The 19,733-nt window shown below is 43.1% G+C and overlaps 3 protein-coding genes across 3 annotated transcripts in view; all 3 read right to left on the bottom strand.

Annotated features, from left to right (window-relative positions):
• The window catches only part of EIPR1 (EARP complex and GARP complex interacting protein 1), a 242,999-nt gene that overhangs the window by 128,131 nt on the left and 95,135 nt on the right, over positions 1-19,733 (bottom strand). The gene's annotated exons all lie outside the window — the stretch shown is intronic.
• On the bottom strand, positions 5,116-10,061 carry ADI1 (acireductone dioxygenase 1). The gene is made up of 4 exons (XM_079299331.1): positions 9,718-10,061; positions 9,098-9,217; positions 7,410-7,589; positions 5,116-5,751 (listed from the first exon to the last, which is right to left on the bottom strand). Exons 1-4 carry the CDS (start codon positions 9,835-9,837, stop codon positions 5,620-5,622), a joined length of 552 nt encoding a protein of 183 aa, XP_079155457.1. The 5' UTR covers positions 9,838-10,061; the 3' UTR covers positions 5,116-5,619.
• On the bottom strand, positions 12,116-19,499 carry RNASEH1 (ribonuclease H1). The gene is made up of 8 exons (XM_079297502.1): positions 19,349-19,499; positions 19,149-19,279; positions 18,472-18,675; positions 17,823-17,922; positions 17,299-17,353; positions 16,160-16,244; positions 14,599-14,723; positions 12,116-12,568 (listed from the first exon to the last, which is right to left on the bottom strand). The coding sequence occupies exons 1-8, from the start codon at positions 19,456-19,458 to the stop codon at positions 12,482-12,484; spliced, it is 897 nt and encodes a 298-aa protein (XP_079153628.1). The 5' UTR covers positions 19,459-19,499; the 3' UTR covers positions 12,116-12,481.

The following is a 19,733-nucleotide window of genomic DNA, read 5'->3' as shown; positions in this document are numbered from 1 at the left end:
GTTCTCCCAGCCAGTCTGGGGATTACAAATTTAAAAATTCTTATCTTCAAGAGGTGTGAGAGATGGTCACAACCCTATTTTTAGGGAGGAAGAGAATAGTGTGGATGGGGAGGAGGATCTAGGTGCTGCCATGCCAAACTGTTCTGGATCAACATGTAAATTTTCTGTCCTTGATTTGGGCAGTCATCTGCAGAAGTTGATTATGTATGGGAATCATTAAAATGAATCCACCTGGAAGGAAGCAATAATGGCTTATAATTTTCCCATAAAGAGGGGAAAAATTGGATGTTACTTTTTTGAGGCAAGGAAGGAAGTGGGGGTAAGGTTCCTCTTTGGCTTTGAAAAACTGTCAAAACTGTCAGTACGAAATTGAAAAAACTGAAGTAAAGAACTGGAGCTGTTTATTAAAACCCACACCAATTCCAACCCCCCCCCCCCCCAAAAAAAAAAACCCCAAACAAAAACAAAAAAAAACACAAACCCAAAACACTATTTGCAATGCAAGATGTGAGCAAGTATTTCAAATTCTGGGACAAGCTGCATGGCAGGCAGCAGGACTGAGCCCCACCCAGGCTGGGGCAGCAGCTCATTGTGCACAACCCTTTGTGCCACACTTTGTTTTGTTACAGCGTCACCAAGGACAGCTCAGCTCTTTCCCTTTAAATTGTTTAATCATTTGGGGGAAAAAAATAAGCCTGAGGGCAGGCCCAAATCAAATTCTCCCAGCTCAAATGCCTGTGATCACAGGGGAAACCAGAACCCAGAGTTCAGCTTGGCTGCTCTGGGCTGTGTCTGTGACCAAAGGCAATCCCAGAGCATACCCAGCCCAATTTTCTACCAGCCAATATTGACAGGCACAACAGTTTTTAATTGGTACTCTGAGAAGCAGCATAGAGAATAAAACAAAATTAATGCAGGTATCCCAGAGAGAACTGCAGCAAGGGAAGCCAGAATTGAAAGAGATTCACAGTCCTTTAACTGCTGAATCTTTCCCCAAGCATTTGGTTTGTGAAATTTTGCTTCTTTGCCTTATCTGGATATTTATACAGTTAATAAATAATGAGAGCTAGTTACTCAGTTGCACAAAAATAGGTTTTTCAAATTGCAGGTATAGCAGAGTATTACCTTTTTGCAGCTACACAAAATGTTTTGGGAATTAAGCTGTAAAATCACAATGAGTGCAGTAAATCAAATGAAATCTGCATCTTTGAGCCAGAAATATTTTAATTGTAACACCAATTAATCCCCCAATGAGTTGATATGTTTATTTGGCTTCAGGAAATAGAAGACAACTGGCAATAACCCTCTTCTCAGACTTCCTCCCCTATTTGGAGGAGAATCTGAGAATTTCTATCATTTTCCCAGGAAAGAGTCCCAAACAAATGATGTCATTTTCAAGCACAGCACAAGTCAGTTCTACAGCTTGGCCAAATGTCTAACTCTCTAATGTGGCTATGAAGAAATATTCTTCAAAGCAGCGCTCAGCTTGCATCAGTCTTTATGTGTGCTGGTGTTTGGCAGCTGATATTAAATGACTGCCTCTGTCAGGAAACTGTCCCTTCTCCTAAGTTCCTAGTTCAAGTTCTGGTTTCTGGAACCAGAAATCCAGCAGGAGAGTGCCTATTCTGCCAGTAAGGCCTGATGTTCTGAGTACATGAAGATTTTTGCCAGTAAGTTCAGCAGCCAGGAGAGGCAGCTACCAGCTCCCACAGCTGCAGGTAGCAGCACAGCCCCTGCTCTCAGGCAGCCCAGGGCAAGACACTCATCACCACCAGCACTTCCCTTCACCTATTTTTAGGCCCCCCCAAGTGGATGTTACTAGTTAACTACCAACTGGCCATGAAATGTCTTCTCATTAAAAAATCCAGCCTAAGAAACTTGCCCCAGGGCATATAACAAGAGAGAGCAGCCACCAGTTTGCCCACCTAAATTATTAAAGATCCTACTGTCCATCCACAGTTTGCACTGAGTCCACTTCAGAAAAGCTCTCTCAAGATGTTAATGAGAAAATGGGATATATGCCACTTTGGGGAAGTCTGGATTAAAGCAGAAAATAATACATAGGACCAAAGAAACCTATTTTTAGACATCTCAGTTCAGTACTATTTCTCCTATATTTTTTAAACTCTAATCCTGGAGGAGCTGAAATCATGCCTGAGTTAATGCTGCCAATATGATGTTGCTGGATCTACTTACATGAATTTTCATACTACATCAATATACCAAGATTTTCCACTAGCTGTGGTAGAACAGAACCATATTTTTGGACCAAAAATCATTTTCACTTGGCACTTTTGGGGGGAGGGGGGGGGAGGTGCAGGAAAGTGGGGGAAGGAAGAAAAAAACCACAAAAATCGTGATGAAAATAAACTGCATTTTTCCTCTAAAGGAATGGCATGCTCTCCTTCCCATCTCTCTGTGTTCTGGAATGTTTTCTATTAATATTAACATTTTTTTTCTGCCCAGCTGTTTCCTCCCACTGTAATTTCCCACATAACCTCTTTGCAGGTGTGGAATCTTTATACTGGCCACAAATTGCTTTTCTCCTGGCTGACAAAAACCACTTTGAGAGTGCAAAGCTTTCACCCTTTCAAAGACACCTATAGCACTAAAGGGCATGGACTCCAAAGTGTTGACAGCCAGACCCCCACAGCCCCTGCCACCTCTCAGCAGCAGAATGCATTGTGCTATGAAAATGATGAACGATCTCCAGTGGGGTGATCGTGTGTTATTCTGACAGCCAGGAGATGGGAGCTGTACTGGGTGTATATATTCCTCCAGAGAGGCAACAAAACAAGGTGGTTCAGTCCTGCTTCCCAGGTCATATCCTACATCAGCAGGCTGCTGAAAGCAATTGCTGCAGGCAGCTGCTTTACTGTCCATCCCTCATCACTGCTCCACACTGTAAATCTCTCCCGAGGAGAATGCATTACCTGCTCTGGCTCTCCCCCAGCCTGGCAGAGGGATGGCTGCTCTGTCAGTGGGGGTTCCTGAGGGCCTGGGCTGCTGCCCCACCTCTCCTTTTGCAGAGAGAGATCAAAACAGAAAGGCTCATAGGAGGAATGAACAGTCTCACCTCGGCCTCTGTTAAAAAAAAAAAAGGAAACAAAAGCTTAGAAGGGGGGTGAATTAGATGGCATACCAGGGACTGATACCAGCACCAGGAGAAAGCAGTCATTTTACTTTACATTCAGAAACCAAATTTTCTGTGGCATATGAATCAAAGGAATAAAAACTGCTGCAGGCGATGACTGTCATTTATTCCCATATTTGGACCTTGAAAAATCCCCAAAGTTTGTTCTGGGAGCAGGCAGCCCCACTGTGGTGTTCAAGAGGACATTCCAGCTCTGCCTTCAGACAAGTGGCACACAAATCCCTGAGCCAGTAAGGAACAGCCTCCCCTGTGTGTCTGACTATAGCTACACTTCCTATTTGTTCACAACACTGATTTTTCAGACAGGCTTATGGACCATGGCACAAAAGCCAGTCCTGGCTGCATGGAGAGCTCAGTGAGTCTCCGTTCTGCAAGCAAGGGTTGTGCCTCAGCCCCTCCCATAAACTGAGCCCACAGTGACAGACTAAAGGGCCAGCTGTGTCCCCTCATCTCATCTAGCCTGCAACTCAAACCCCAGGAAACATGACCCTTTGCAACGTGCAAGTTTAGTACAATTTCACTCCAAAATTGCAACTTCACTTTCGGAAACACTAAAAGAAATAAAACACCTAGAAACAGTTAACAGTAATGCTGCTACAAAGTGAGAAAAAACACTGTAACCTACTACAGAATGGTTGTGCACACACTCATAGGAAAGAACAGTGGGAAAGTCCAATTATCCATCATCTGCTACACTAGGAACACCCAGGTAGGGCCATTTCAACTTTCTTCTGGAGTTTTTACTTAGGAGACTGCAAGACAGGAGCATGTATCATATCTGGCTGAAATCAGCACACAGGCTGCAGTCAGCTCATCTTCCACTGAGAGCTGGAGCAAGCAGCACATCTGCCCAGCTGCCATAATTCATCACTGAGAAGAGCAAAACGCTCCAGTGCCCATTGCTGGGGAGCTCCATGTCCTGTGTTAGCACAAGGCATTTACTGAAAACCAGCCTAGTGTGCCTAAGCCTACTCCACAGCTCAAGCAAATGAGTCACAGTCAGTGATTTGTCCCATGTTAGAGAACAAATCAGTGCCAGCACAAGGAATAAAAGCTGATTAATAATTATAGTAACACTGTTGTTCAATGGGTCCTAAATGTCAGCAAGAGGAATTAAAAAAACCCAAACAAACCAATAAAAAAAAAAATAATAGCAGCATACCCAGGTCAAAGTAATTTTATTAATAACTCACAAGAACAAATTGCTACATTTTACTGAGAAAACCACAGCTTTATGTACCAGAGCAGAACTTGAAAAGCTGCATACTAAAATGCTGATTATGCAAATTTCTTTATGAACATTTTTAGACAAGAATGAAGGAGGGTTTATTTTCTTTAATTAAAACCAGAATCCTACATAGTTCATTAGCATGGATTCTGAGCAAAATGAATATTAATGTAGCCCACCTCTTGCAATTCTACCTGCCAGAAATACCAAGAAAAAAAGGTTAGAAAATGGATTCCTGAGCAACTGTAAATGCAACTAGCTAATGTCACTGCAAGGCAGCTGGCATCTCTGAAAGGTCACAGAGATCAGGAAAACCTTTTTAGTGGAAAAAGGCAAATAATACCACCACCTTCAAAAGGCACAAAAGATGATCTTGGAAACTGCAGGCTGCTCAGTCCTACTTCATTCCCCAGAATAAGCCATTATGGATGGAGTTCCAGGCAAGAGATACCCTGATGGGTGATGGGGAGCAACCAGTCAGTGCCAATTCACCAAGGACACATTGTGCTTGACACTGACTGCTGGGGCAATGGCTCTGTGGCAGAGGGACACCATAGGTGCCATTCACCTTGACTCCAGCAAGGCTTTCACTGGTCTGTCCCACAACAGCCTTGTAGCCTGACTGCGGATACAAACTACTGGGAAGATGCAGAACCTCAGGTCCATTGGGCTCAGAACAGTCTGTGGCTCAAGTTTAACTATCAGGTGGTTACAAGTGGCATACCCCAGACACCAGAACCAGGGCAAAACATGTTGAACATCATAGTTAACAGAAGGGAGCCCAGCCAAGGGCACTGGTTTGTGCAGCCTGGAGAGGAGAAGGCTCAGAGGAGACCCAACTACAGTTTCCTACTAGAGCAGGGACTGTGAAGAAAACAGAGCCAGATTCTTCTCAGACATGCAGTGAGAGGGCAATAGACAACAGCTGCAAACTGCAACCAAGGAGTTGGCCATGAAGAACAAATGTTTGGCCATGGCAGCAGCTATATGCTGGAACCAGCACCTGGACAGGCTGTGGGACCTCCACCACCATAGGATTCCAAGCTTCAGGGACTTGATCAACTTGGTCTAGCTTTAAAACTGGCATAGTAATTCACAGAGTTGGACTAAATCATGTCCAAATGACCTTCCAATCTGAATTTTTCTATGATTCTGTGATTCCAATTTCCTAGGTAAATACAAGTTTAATCAGTGAGAACCAAGAAGGCACATTCATTCTGGCAGGGCTTCAGGATGTTCAGACACCATCAGGTGCTTCTTCAGCCAAAAGCTTCATATATTGTTTCCGAGCAGGAAAATCGTCAGCCGGCCTGTTGTACGCAGTCCAGACGGGCTCTCCCACAAACAGCCTCATTGCCTTCACATAATTCTGCCAAAGAACAAGAGTGACAAATAATTTAACAGCTCCTCCTCAAGGGACCTTCATTCCAAAGTTAAGATTTCACTTGTGCTTCTGCAGAAATTTTTGAAACCATTTAATGATGGACTGAAAGCTTCACATATTCCAGAAAATGATAGCACTACTGCTGTTCCTGCTCCCATCTGCAGTGGAGGACTCTGGCACCCATGCAGTGAGACACTGTGTCATGATCAGTGCCTTCAGCTGAGACAGAAGCAGTACTCCTCATTCCAAAGAAACCACACTGCATCCACAATACTCAGCAGTGCAGCATTTAAATCCTATCTGCCTAGTTAAAGAGCAGCAGCCAGAGCACCCTAGATATTTACAAAATGCTTTTTGAGAATAGCAGAAGAGTCAAAGTCACAGCCATAAAAACTGAATGGGGATTGTGTAAACAACCCAAAAAATAATGCTTACAAGAAGTGAAAAAGTCTCCACATTCCAATAAGAAAAGCAACAGCCTCTAACACCAGCTAACCAAAAGTATGCCTGGTGCAAGGAACAGCTGTGGCAGCAGAAGATGGGATTTTACATCCTGCAGAAGTGCTCCAACCATGGGGTTAGGGGGAAGTGTCCTCTTCTGCCCACTATGCCATAGTCTGATAGATGATTATCTTACACCCAAGTGTTCAGCAATGGTAAGAATAAAGTTAGGCACCAAAAGAATTTAGCTGCAAAATGCCAGGGTCTAGAAGCACTTAAAGATTTCACTTTGAAGACTGCACTTCTGGACTAAAGCTCCTGAAGTGAACAAACACTTAAGACTCCTTGGGGATTCAACCATAACCCCTGACATTTTGTCTATGTGAAAAAAAAAAAAAATCCTGAGAATAGTAAAAGTAGCTTATTTGCTGTGGATCTCAATATGCAAATGGGAAAAGTCGTGCTTTTCACCAAAGCAGCATCTCTCTTTTTCACATGTATCAACACTGCTATGTGGGCAGCTGATACAAAGCAATAACCTTCTTAAAACCACTCTCTTGACAAGAAATGCAATTTCACCACACAGGAGACAACACATGTTCCCCCTTTTGCAGGGGTAATGCCGAGGTGACAAACAGGCTTCTAAAAGCCCACCAGAAGAGAAACACAGACTGGAACTATAAGTGCCAATCTCACACTCCCAATGACAAAAATATCTTTCCAAAGGAGGTCACCACCTGTGAAGCCAGCTTAGCATACAGCAGTTGCAAGTAGTGGCTCTAGGCCTTTAAATCTTTCTGCCCCTGAAGGTGAATTTAACACTTGTGAAAAATGTCACTGCTGGACACAGACACGCTCTTCTATCCCCACAAAAATACACAACAAGGCAATAAAGAATGATCCATCTAGACCTCTTCCACCTCAACTGACAGCTGGGGCAACTGTGGCAGGCACAGCCCAAGGCTTGATATGCCACAGATACCACGTGGAATGACTTACAGTTACAGCTCAGAAGGAGCTGAATTTTTGACCTGGAGATGAAAGGTTCAGATGCTGTGAATTATTTAGTATTTTTCATTCTCCTCCTTCATATTTAATATGTTTTGCTAATGAACTGCAGGTCTCAGGGCACCTAGTTACTAATGTGATATACATTCACATGGATTTGTCACCAAAATTCACAGTAATCTCCAACAACATACGTTCTCATCCAGTGTAAATCGGTGATAAATGCCAGCAGGGAGGGTTATCATGTCTCCCTTTTCCATGAAAATCCGAATCCATTTGTCGTCCTTGTCGCGAACATCAAAATAGCCAGAGCCCTCCAAGATGTAGCGAATTTCATCATCGAGGTGCAAATGCTCCTCATAAAACGTTTTTATCTAGGAATAGCAAATATTTTGTAAAACTACTGAACATGGGAAAACTGCAAAGAAATCTGGTAGAAGCACAGAGAAGCTGAGAATGGCTTTCAGAGGGCAACTGTGTTTTCAGTAACAGGGGAGACCAACATGGTTAAGATGGCCATGCCAGCCAGCCAGCCTCTGTCTCAGGGCACACCTAAGCAGGCTCCTGCATTTCCTTTGGAGGGCAGGAACTCCTGTGACAAGAAACAGCAGCTCTGGCTGTACATAACCATTCTCTGAATAACAGCAATGCTTACACCCATTTGAAAGAGAGATGGGTGAAACTTCCCACTGCAGGATTTGTCCTTGTGCTTGCTCTATTTGATCATTTTGTACCTTTCTTTCCCCCCTAACATGCAGCACAAAAACAAAGCCTCTTTTACACTTACATAGAGCTGAATTAGCTCTACAGCGTACTAGTACTGTGTGAAAATGCAGCTACTGCCAGACACAGCCCATCTATAGCAATGTGATGTAAACAGTGTGTCATGCCTGCCCACACACAGAGACCCAGCTCCAGCTTCTCACATTCAAGACAGTGGCAGCAATATTCTCTTTTTCATGGAATGGCAAATTCTTTGTACACACATAGAACATAAAACACATTTTGAAATTAACAGAGACCTGAGAGGTTTGGTGCACAGTGAGCAGTGCAATGCCAGGTATCATTACCACCTGCTCGGGTCTGGAAGATATTTAGCCACACTTGTGCAGATGTCCTTGAGCCAGAAGTGATCCAGCACAGCAGGATGAGCAAAAGTCCCTACATCTTGTAAAGAATGGCTCATCTTTCTGTCAGATAGAGCCAACCCAGGCCATCCACCTAACGAGTTACTACCTAATTCACCTTCTCACCAAGACAACACTACTAGAACACGACAAGCTTAAAATAAACAGGTAAATGGAAATTTAGTAAAAATATTGAAGTGTCATTGGGTTGCTGTCCCTAAGCCACAGAAGCAAGCCAGCAGCACCTGGAGGCTGGGATGAGAAAGCTCCTTCTAGGAGGCTCATCTGAACAGCATTCAGCTGTTATGAAATTGTCAAGGTACAAGCTCCCTGCGGTAAAAAAAAATCTTCTTGTACAAAGAATGTATCCCTCCAATTCCATGGGGTTAACACTCACTTAAAAAAGACGCATTATGCAAGCAGCCATTAGGATGTAAAAGGCTTCAAAGGCCAGGCCCAGCTGGCAGCCACTTGCCTTCATCCCAGAGAGGCTTTCTGAGGACAAGTCAGCATTGCCAGAACTCTCCTGGTAGGAATCTCAGTTTTGAAATGACAGTGACAGAAATGATCCTCAAAACCTTTGAAGGCAATCTACAGAAGCAAAAGACCTCTGCTATCTTTAAAATGCTATCAAAAGTTCTTTTTTAATGTTCAGGCCGTGGTACAGGATGTATTTTAGACGTGGAGGCCTCATGCCCGTGCCCCGCTGGGCTGCGCAGGTGTCCCGCGGCAGACGGAAGCAAAGCCTCACCTACCTTTTCCTCATAATTTGGAAGCTTGTCTTTGTGTATGGTCACTATATCCATCCAAGAATAATTTTCTGCCCTCCGAATCTCTTTCAAGCACGGATCAGTCTCATAGTTATCAGCGTCCAACTAAAAAAATAGGCAGAGGGAAAACAAACAAACAAACAAACCATTCGGACGCCATTGCTAAAGGAGGAATCGAAGCACTCGTGAGAATCCCGAGGTGCCGGGGCAGCTCGGCCGCGGCAGGGGAGCGGCCACAAGGACACGGGGAGCCCGCACCGTGCCCCGGCTGCCTCCCCCTGCGCGGGCGGCCCGGCCCGGGGCTCCCCGCCGACCCCTCGGTACCCGCAGCCGCACCCGCGGTACACACACCCCGCACCCTGCGGTACACACACCCCGTACCCTACACACACCCCGTACCCTCGGTACAAATACCCCGCCGCACCCTGCGGTACACACACCCCGTACCCTACACACACCCCGCACCCTCGGTACAAATACCCCGCCGTATCCTGCGGTACACACACCCCGCACCCTCGGTACAAATACCCCGCCGTATCCTGCGGTACACACACCCCGTACCCTGCGGTACACACACCCCGTACCCTACACACACCCCGCCGTACCCTGCGGTACACCACGCCGAGGCGGCGCAGTTGCTCCAGGCTGACGGCGCGGTTGGGCCGCTGGCGGTGCGGTGCCCGCTGGTCCTCCTGGGACTCGTCCATGTACCAGGCCTCCACCATCGCGCCGCAGCGTCCGCAGGGCCGGGCTGGCAGCGCGTCCCGCCCCGGCGGGGCCGCGGGGCCCGGCGGCGAGCGGCGGGGCCCGCCCCGCGGCCTAGGGCAGAACCGGGGCCAGGGCCGCTCCGAGCGCGATGAACGGGGCGCGGCGCGGAGCTTTGCTTTGCGGGAACAGCTCCGCGCTGAGAGCCGAGAGGCTCCACGCTGCTTCTACCCGCACCAGCCCCCCGGGGACGGGCATGGTCTTCACACGTGCTCTGACAGAAATCACTGTTACGTCTCATGCTTAAAGGCCTGCATTGCAACCCCACAACATGTTGAAAAATAAACTAGAAGAGTAAGTGGGAAGATATGCTTGCACCGGTAACTCGTGTTGTCTCCATCCCTGAGGATACATCCTCAGTGTGAAGGAGACACCCTGACATTGTCCCCTCCAGCCTCCACACTTCTGCATCTGCCTGATCCTATATGGCAAATAAACCATCAGCCAGCTAAGCACAATGTAAGAATGGCCAGGCAACTTAAATAATCCCTCCTTAGAATTTTTCTTCTTAAAACGAGCTTACTTACCAAAGTGTCTCAATCACTAGTATTCCAATTCTCATTAAAAGGTACCAGATCCCTTTAATGTCTAGTATTTATGTTTAAGCATTACTGGTTATCAAACATGTACTCTAGAAGCTGTGCTAAGGCACATGGAGGACAAGGAAATGTTTGCACAGCCAGCAGTGAATATCATGGCTGCTAAATCCCAATATTGCAGTTCTCTGAAAAGGAGACTTTGACGTCCACCATCCTCTGCAGGCCCTCAAGCCCCTGTTAAGTCCTTTTCAGAAGTACTATTTGCTTTCCATCCTTTAATCAGCCTTAATTTCATAACCTCCCTCTTGGCTTTCTTCTGCCCTGAATTTCCAGAATAAGAATAAACACTCATATCAAATGGATTTAAAACCCTGTCCTATTAGATTTTCTATTATAATGTACCTATTAGATTCAGGTAATCAAGTGGCCTAAATTCAGTATTACACAGTTATGATTTACCCATATCTTAAAAGGCTTTCCAAAGCTCCTGCTTAAAAAAAAGCCCAAAACCACAACCCCCCCGCCAAAAAAATGCAACAAAAAAATCAAAAAACAAACAAACAAAAACAAACCACAAAAAACTGATTTCCATACAGTAAATAGGATTTGTTTGTTTAACAGAATATGTAAGATAGCCAAGTTACTGACTGGGGTGGTGGCTCTTTGCAGCCAAACTTCTAAAGTAAATAAGTAATTGTGTGCATATATACAATGAAGCAGAGGGGGCTCAATCAGTGCCCTCCTTACCCCTAAATGAGGTGCAATGTGCAATTTTGAATGAGAGGAAAAAAAATCCTCACAGATCTATTAACCACTGGATAGCCAGTCTCCTCCTCCTCCTACAACCAGGTAACTAAATTTGTAACACCTCACACTTTACCTCAGGAAAGATATTGCAATGCATGAGAACTATTAACTAACAAATTCCTGCAGCTCTAACCATCTGTATAGAAATTAACAAATACAAAAACATTTCAGTGACTCTTAACTTAAGCCCTTCTATTCAGTAGTACAAATATAGAGAAGTTGACACAGATAACACAACAAACCTGTTTGCTTTTCCTGTATACCTGCATAGAAATTAAACCCATGTTGATCACTGGTAATTACTCTCCCATTCAATGCACATTAGCCATTCCATTAACCTCATAATTGACTGGAATAAATTAAGTCAAATACTTGAGATCCAGAAGATAAGGAGAAGCTCATCATCTACTCCCTTTCAGATGAAATGGTCAATTACTATCTTTGGGACAACACTGAAGAGGAACTAACAATGCTAACAAGAACCAGTATGCATTTAAAAAGAACAAACAACAACAAAAAAAAAAAAAAAAAAAAAAAAAAAACCACGAAAATCTACTTAATGGAAACAGGAAGCCAGAGATGAAGAACTTGAACATGAATCAGGTAAAGAGAACAATAAAGATTCATTGTTCAAGTTTTCTTGAGACCTGTTTTTTTTCTTTGTTCAGGCTACCCTGCAAAATAACACCATAAAACAAACCTTCTGGTGCTGTAGCTGACACTGTGAGGCACACACAGGTCAGTGTTATAAACCCATCTGTGGAGCAATTATTGCCAGGACCAGAATGCCAGAGCAGACCAATAGACATCTTGTTAGGTGACCTCCTATCAAATAAACCAACCCCAAAGTCTGCTCAGCTATTTTGGGCTGCAATATATACCTCTGTACAAAAAAAAAAAAAGTTTATTTCACTAAGAGGAAAATACAGAACACTTCAATTTAAAATCACTTCTTCAGAAGCCTGTCTTTAAGGTGAATTCGTAAGTACACAAGACAGCTAAAGACACTGACCACAGCCCTTCCAATAGATGGAGAAAAAAACATACTCAGTATCATCAGCTAAATATTGTCTCAATTGTAAAACAAATGCCATAGAAGAAAATGGGTTTTCCTTCCTAGAAGTTGGTTTATATTTACTGCTTCAGGCCAGAAAGAAGTACAGCTCAAAGTTCAACTCCAAAACAATTACAGCAGTTCAATTGTTGCTGTCATGTTAGGCCTTTTCCTGCCAGTACAGCAGTCTCTAGTCCCAGCACATCAGCACTTTGGTTGACAAGCTCCTTCTCTTGCTAGTCTATCAGCTTCTTCATTTCCTCGGAAGCCAGCATGACCAGGAATATGCATCTGTCAGGACAAAATATAGGAGTGTTAGATATGGAAGAAACCAGAAAGAAGTAGATACATGAAATTTGCATACAAGCAATGTTCTATCACTGATAGTACAGAAGCACCTCCTCAGAGATCCTCACCTAATATTTTGCCCTTAGGTTTTCTTCTCATGGATTTTCAGTGTCTCTCTTCCTCTAGGGAGACTCTTGCCAAACTGTGAATATCATCTTCATGGGAATTAGTGAAAAGCATGAGGATCAGCTAACCTACCTTTAAGAAATGCAGACAACAGCTCCAATTCAAAATTCCCATCTTCCTGCATTCAGTGCTTAAACTGAGTTAATCCTTCCCCAAAAGCCAAAGACCTCATTCCACTAAAAGCCTTGGTAGTTACAGCACTCACTCAGGATACATACATAGAATGTTAAAAAAGATCCTCTCAGTTTTCAGATGTCTTAATTGTCCATCCATCAATCAGGTACTGAAAAAAAACTTTATACTCTAAGCCCATCCTTGTCAGAAGTAAGGGTAGAGTAGGAAGGTGAGGAAGAAAGTCAAGGTTGCTATTTGAGAGGGGACAAGCATGAAGTGTGTGTGGGGTGACATTAGATTTGCATGGGAAGGTTTTGGTACCACGTGGGGGGGCTATAGGTGTGGATTCTGTGAAAAGACACCAGCAGTGCCCCTACATGACATAAAGCCAGATCCAAACGGCTCCTAAAGGGACCCACAGTTCGGCACAGCTAAGCCCATCATCCAAGCTGATGGCTCTTCTGCAATAACATGTTTAAGAAAGGGTAAAAATGCAGCACAACAGCTAGAGAAAAGAGTGAGAATATGTGAGAACAGCTCTGCAGACACCAAGGTCAGTGCAGAAGGAGGAGGTGCCAGGCACCTGAACAGAGATTCCCCTGCAGTCTGTGTTGCAGACCACAGTCAGACAGCCTGTCCCCCTTACAGCCCAGGCAGGGCCATGGCAGAGCAGCCCATGGAGGGCTATGGATGCATACACTCCTCCTACAACAAAGTTCTTCCCACCTTTTCAGAGATTCAGGTTTAAGAAGAGTACATAAAGACATATCTTTTAATTATGTAAAATATTCCCAAGAACAGCTCAACTTAGTTGGTATTTAAATTTAGGAAATAGGAGTAGCTATAGAAAATCTAGTCAGCCTGTAAACTGCTGTCACTAACTCTGTAACACAGAATAGCATGAATACCTGCAATAAATTCCCAACAAAAAATTGCACATTAAATATCTACATGGTCCTGCCTTCTACAGAGTAAAGGCAGAAGCTGAGTAAACATGCTATTAGCAGCTACAAAGTCAACACATTTTCTCAAATCAGTGATCTTATACCACGATTAGGCTAAAATTTAAGAGCAAAGGAACATCTTCCCTGAAGTATTAAGCACTGGTATTAGAGGTTACAGAAAAATACATTTTACCAGAAATACCTGTATAGAAGTTGGTTTACCTCTTGACTGGAGAGCAAAACAATTTAAAAATTGTTATTTTAAAAACCTTCTCATATAATTTTTTCTTAGAAGAAACACAGTTAAGGCACAGAAAACTAGAGTTAGTTTATTTAGGGTTATACACCTTCAGTTTTTCCAGTTTAAAGACACTCATGTGATTGAGTTACTCCAACAAACAAGCATCCTAAAGAATTCTGAAAAGCAAATACAGCTATGGCACAAAAAACATTCATATTCTAAGGTTAGGTTGCCAGGAAGAGAAATTGCATCTACTAACAGCACTAAGAAGCTAAAAATAATTAATTATTGCAGCTATGTTCAAAGAAGCAATAAGAGATGGGAAACAAATAAAAATATTTATTTAAATAAATGAAATACTGGTTTCAAGAATCTAGGTTATGTTGCTAATTTGCTTTAAACATAACAAGCAGCTTCTCTGTATTTGCAGTTTTACTTAAAGATGCACAATATTATGCTCTACAAAAGTGATAGTTACGATGACACTTTTAAGTTTCTACCAGAGACATGTTTAAGATGTCATTAAGAAAAAGAAACAAGGAACTTACCCACTGAATTTCTATGTCTTTTGTTAGGTTATCAAGTCTTTCAAAATCTTCTTTATTTATTACACTTCCCCCTGAACTTGTTCTCCAACCATTTGTTTTCCAGTTGTCAACCCAGCTTGTAATACCTGTGCAAAGGGAGTATCACCATAAGAGTGCTATTAAAGAAGCCAGCAAGGATCAAGTTGCAGGCAACAATCTTTTAACAAGTCATTACCTCTGTACAAAGTCTCAGGCAAAACCACTGGAGACAAAAGATAATTTTTGTTTGGTTCCCTGCTGCTGTCTTTCAGGATTGGATTTTTTCATTATTACCTGAATTACCCAACCATGCTTTTCCAAACAGGTATTTAATTTAAAGACTACAATCTTATATATGCATTGTATACTAATTATCTCATGAGCTTCAATAAACTGAAGCTAAGGGTTTGCTTGATGATACAGTAAGCAAAGCCTACATCTCACAAGAGAATTTTCTATATTATTCCTTAAGTAGGGATTTTTTTTTAAAATATCTTGGCTGGTGTGGACAATGTAAGACATCATTACTGTTTTCATGATCTGAACCAAATAGGAAATCTCCAGTCTTGCACACAGAACCTCCTAGAAACCAATTACATGTATTTGTGCTTACTACAAGTCTCCTTCTCTGGCATTTTCAAGTAATAACTCCTAGACACATCTACAAAATAACTTTGGTTAAACAAGAATGGAACCTCTGCATTTCAGTGATCCAAAAGTACAAAATGAAACTGCAAGCAAAACCAAAGAGACTAAGACAAAACCAAAAAGAGTGACACATTTAATTTTCAACCATAAGTTGCACCAAGTTTTTGCTGAATGTTATTTCAAAGAAGACCCACAAAATCAAATCTCCAAAGTGATCTGGAAACAAGAAAAACATGTACTGCTTTTGTACTGCTTTTAGAAAAAAAACAGGAAAAAAGACTTATGTAGTTCCAGATTATCACAGGAACAAAATCTGAAGATCTTGAGGAAAGAGGAAGTATCTCTCAAAAATTAAGTCTTATTGACTACTTCATATGGTATTTATAGAGAATAAAAATAAGTTTTCCAGGTATTTTAATAATACTCTGAGCACATATCTTTGGCTATCTCTTTCAATGTTGCCTAAGAGCTTGGAAGCAAGAGAATGTGAATGTACTTCAAAGGTGTGTATTAAATACGACCTTGTCCAATATGAGCAAAACAACAAAAACCCTCCAGGTTACCACACCAACTTCCAAGTAATTTCCTTAGTGCAGCCTTAACAGCCTATACATGAAAAATATTTTTTCTAGATTTTATCACACTGAACACCTCAAGACACAAATCCTGTTGTGACTTCTATCAGCATTTACTGTAACAGACACTTTCACTCTTCTATTTCATGCAGTTAGCAGGCAAAGTCTGACACTCTGAAGTTTCCTCCCAAGCAGTCATAGTGATAAGTTATGTACTGTATACCTAACATTCCTCTCTGCAGGACTCAGAATGTTCTCTGGGTCTTAACATAATGGAAAAACATGCAGTGTGTCTTTAAGGATAAGGAAAATTAACTTACCATTAATAGTAAACTTGCTATCAGTGTAGATTATTAACTTCTTGATGTTTTGACTCTTGGCTTGCTCTATTGCTTTGCAGGCTGCCTTAAGAACATTTCAAAACAATGACAGTTCAGAAAGGATTTTGACTACATGGAATTAAAATGCCAACAATGTACCTGATGCTAACACAGAACTACATTGGTGGAGAGTTATAGTAATACTCTGGTTATCAACATGTTTTAGTGTAGAGGATCCCAAAATTGTGTATTGCAGATGACACCTTTATGATGCAGGGAAAAGGCAGGCACTTCAGTTTCAATGGCAAACAAAACCTCGTAACATTCTGATGTTCAACTGTGTGCTGAAGGAGTAGCTCTCTGACCTGTTTTCTAACTATCAAAACCTCTAACAACACCAAGGCATTTTCTCCAAAACTTTGAAGAGGAAGAATTCATAAGGATTCCAGACTGTTGGAACTGATAACAGGTTGGGGCTTTTTTTGATGCTCTGAAATGTAACAGGGAGAAGTGTCTGGGTGTGAATGTAGAACCGAAAAGCTCTTTAGGGACAAGACTGACAACTGGCACACCAACACCAAGTCTAAAGTGAACTTTTTAGTTTTTAAGCAGATCATTGCACATTTCCAAAGTTCACCTCCAAATATGGAGTGTGTGATAGCAGCAATACCATAATTAAGAGGAGACGAGAAGGCTAAATCTGCTGTTGTCAATGGAAGTTAGGAGCCTAGAATTGTTTTTTATATTATCTAAGTATTATGATACTCTGATCCTGCCATCATAAGACACTGACTCTCCTCTTAACCAATACTCAGCAGCCCTCACTCTAAGGTCTGAAACATACACCTTAAAAACAAAGGAATCTATACAGATTTGAGAGCCAGACTTTCCTAATGTAAGACTGTTTAAATAGCTGCGCTTGGTGACATTTTGGAATTCTCAAGGTGAATTACCTAGTTCAAAGCCAATCAAGACTAGTAAAAACTGAAGATAACTATTTGTTTGAAGTCATAACTCTTAATATTTTGCATACTTCCCTTAGAACTCCATACTGGTTTCTGGAAACCAGAGTTGAAACAGGCATGAAAGTGCAGCTGCAGTCTAACATGCAGAAGCATTTCAGGACATTTGCTACTTACATGGATTTCTGCTCTTTGATTAGTCTGCCGTCCAGGAAGTCTTTCACTGGTATTTCTGTGTCCAAAGAACAAATAATAGATTAGTTATCCCAAATATTCAGAATGGTGCATAATGGCTACACGTTAAAAAACAATAAAGACAAGAATGTTACTTTTGTTTCTATAAAAAATTATGAATGGATATTCCAGCTCTAGCTTTCCCCTCCACAGAGGAATCTGCATATGTAGACCTAACATCAATATGACATTACATTTGTCATCCTCTGTGCACACAGACTGCCATTTTAAAACTTTCCACATTACTTGAATTCTGGCTTCAGCCCCTGAAGATATTATTTCCAATTAATTTTTCCCAGAGGGGCTGCTTTCTCAGTTCCCCTCAGTATCTCCTGACTCAGTCTCATAACACTGTCATAAGTCTCAACAACAGTTTCATATTTAAAAGGAGACTGGTATTGTAAATCGCATAAAAACCAAACAGAATATGTTAATTAAAGAAAAGAAAAAGCCATTAAGCTACTTACAAAGGGTGGCCTGGTCCCCAGTAGACACCTATTCCAGCACGTGCCCTGTTACGTCCATTACCAGAGCAACAACCATCTGTATAAACAACTGCAAAGTCCCCTACAAAAAAATTACCAAAATCAGAAGTTCAAGCACATTTTCAAAAACACTGACCATTTAAGGTAGAAGAAATGTTCACCAGTATATTAATCCCCAAAACTTGCCCCCCAGAGAGCCCTTCCAAAAGGTAACTGCAGAAGCCTTGTGAATTAGCAGCACAGAACACAAGTCCTACTGCAGCTTGACACCCTCTCTGCTGTCAAACCAGTGAGCCTCAAGAAGAACTTCTGCCCCAAGTCCCACACTTCTCACTACAGTTCATGTCTTCCTCAAAACTTCTCAACTACACCCAAATATTTAAATATAATCTGTAGTCCAATATAACAATATGATTAAGCTATATATTCATACCAGTTAAAACCAATCAAAATTACACTGAAAGACAACATGAACAAATAGACTATGGTTCACATTTCATTTCAAAGAGAAATAATGGGCCTGATGTTACCACATACAAACCTCCCTAAAAGCTTTCTAATAGTTACTCTTGTTGCATTTCGCCGAGAATAAACAAATGAAAATAGTTAAAGGAATGATCATAGGCCTTACCCATATATGAAAACTTATCTTCACTGACTGTTGGTGTTGAGCATGCTGAGTGTATTTCATCGTGCTTTACACGCTTTGCAATCTGCTCTTCGTTTGTAGACTGTTCATATGGCCTTTTACATGTACTGTAAAACACAGTATTTAACTCTGGTTCCTCTCTCTGGCTACCACTTTCTTGTGTTACAGCTGAAGGACCAAATGCCCCTTAAAAAAAAAAAATAAATAAAAAAAAGGAAGTTCAGCAAAAATCAAATTTTATGTGAAACGACTGCCTCTAAAGACAACAGTTGTTAGCAACCATTAGCAAGGTTAGTCCGTTATCTGACACCACTCCAAACTAGTATCGAAAAGAAATGGAGTACAACAGTCATTCTTTATCCTAATTCAAAGCAAAGAGGAAAGACATGCAAGGACCTTTACACCTTAACACAAACACGGAACAAGCGACGCTCTCCAAACACCCACAGAAACACTTTCACTGCACTGGCACATCCACCGCCGTGCCCGGAGGCCACCGCCAGGGCGCTGCGGCAGTGAGAGGAATGAAGAGGGGCTGCTGGCCGCGTTTCTCCGCAGCCGCAGCGGCGGCACAGCCCGAGCCCCGCAGAACACCGCCCGCCCTCCTTCCCCTTCCCCTTCCGCCGCCCGCCCTCCTTCCCCTTCCCCTTCCCCCGCACCTGCGGGCTCGGGCTGCTGCTGCTGCGGCCCCGCCTGGCCGGCGCGCACGAAGCTCCAGGCGTCCTTCTCGGTGGCGAACTTCTTGAAGCTAGCGGAAGGGAACTTGTTCACCTGCTCCTGGCATTCCGCCCTGCAACAGAGCGGGCGGTGGTGAGGCAGGGCCGGGCGCGCTCCCCGCTCCACCCCGGCCCTTGCTCACCAGGTGCGGTAGACGCCGGTCCGCCGGCCCTTGCGCACCGCGTAGAACATGGAGCCGTCCCTGGGGACAAAGCAGGAGTGGCTGAGCACGGCCACGACCCAGCGCAGCATCGCGCGGCCCGGCCGCCATCCGCGCCCCCGCCCCGACCCGCACCCACCGCAGCCCCGCTGCGCCTGCGCGGCCGCCGCACTCACGGCAGCGCGGGGGCCTCCTACGGGCCGCCAGAGAGACCAAAGTACCAGAAAAATCCCACAGCGCGGGGCTTTGTATGGCTCGCCTTTTTTGTTTGGTTGGTTTTGTTCCCTCCCCCCGCTAATAATGGTATTTTAAAAACCTCAATCAGTTGTTGTTTTGGGGCTGGGTATGAGGTGTGTGAGGTCGCAGC

Source organism: Erithacus rubecula (genome assembly GCF_903797595.1).
Source record: "Erithacus rubecula genome assembly, chromosome: 2".
Lineage (NCBI taxonomy): Eukaryota > Metazoa > Chordata > Aves > Passeriformes > Muscicapidae > Erithacus > Erithacus rubecula.
Note: the sequence above shows the minus strand (reverse complement) of the source record. Positions and strands in the feature narration are given on the sequence as shown.

Coding starts and splice junctions, on each gene's coding strand:
- RNASEH1 (XM_079297502.1), bottom strand. CDS start 19,458: ATGCTGCGCTGGGTCGTGGCCGTGCTCAGCCACTCCTGCTTTGTCCCC. Junction 19,280..19,348: donor ACCGGCGTCTACCGCACCTG/GTGAGCAAGGGC, acceptor GCTCTGTTGCAG/GGCGGAATGCCAGGAGCAGG. Junction 12,569..14,598: donor AAGACATAGAAATTCAGTGG/GTAAGTTCCTTG, acceptor TTGTCCTGACAG/ATGCATATTCCTGGTCATGC.
- ADI1 (XM_079299331.1), bottom strand. CDS start 9,837: ATGGTGGAGGCCTGGTACATGGACGAGTCCCAGGAGGACCAGCGGGCA. Junction 9,218..9,717: donor TCGGCGTGGTGTACCGCAGG/GTACGGCGGGGT, acceptor CTATTTTTTTAG/TTGGACGCTGATAACTATGA. Junction 5,752..7,409: donor GATTTACACTGGATGAGAAC/GTATGTTGTTGG, acceptor GTTCTTTGGCAG/AATTATGTGAAGGCAATGAG.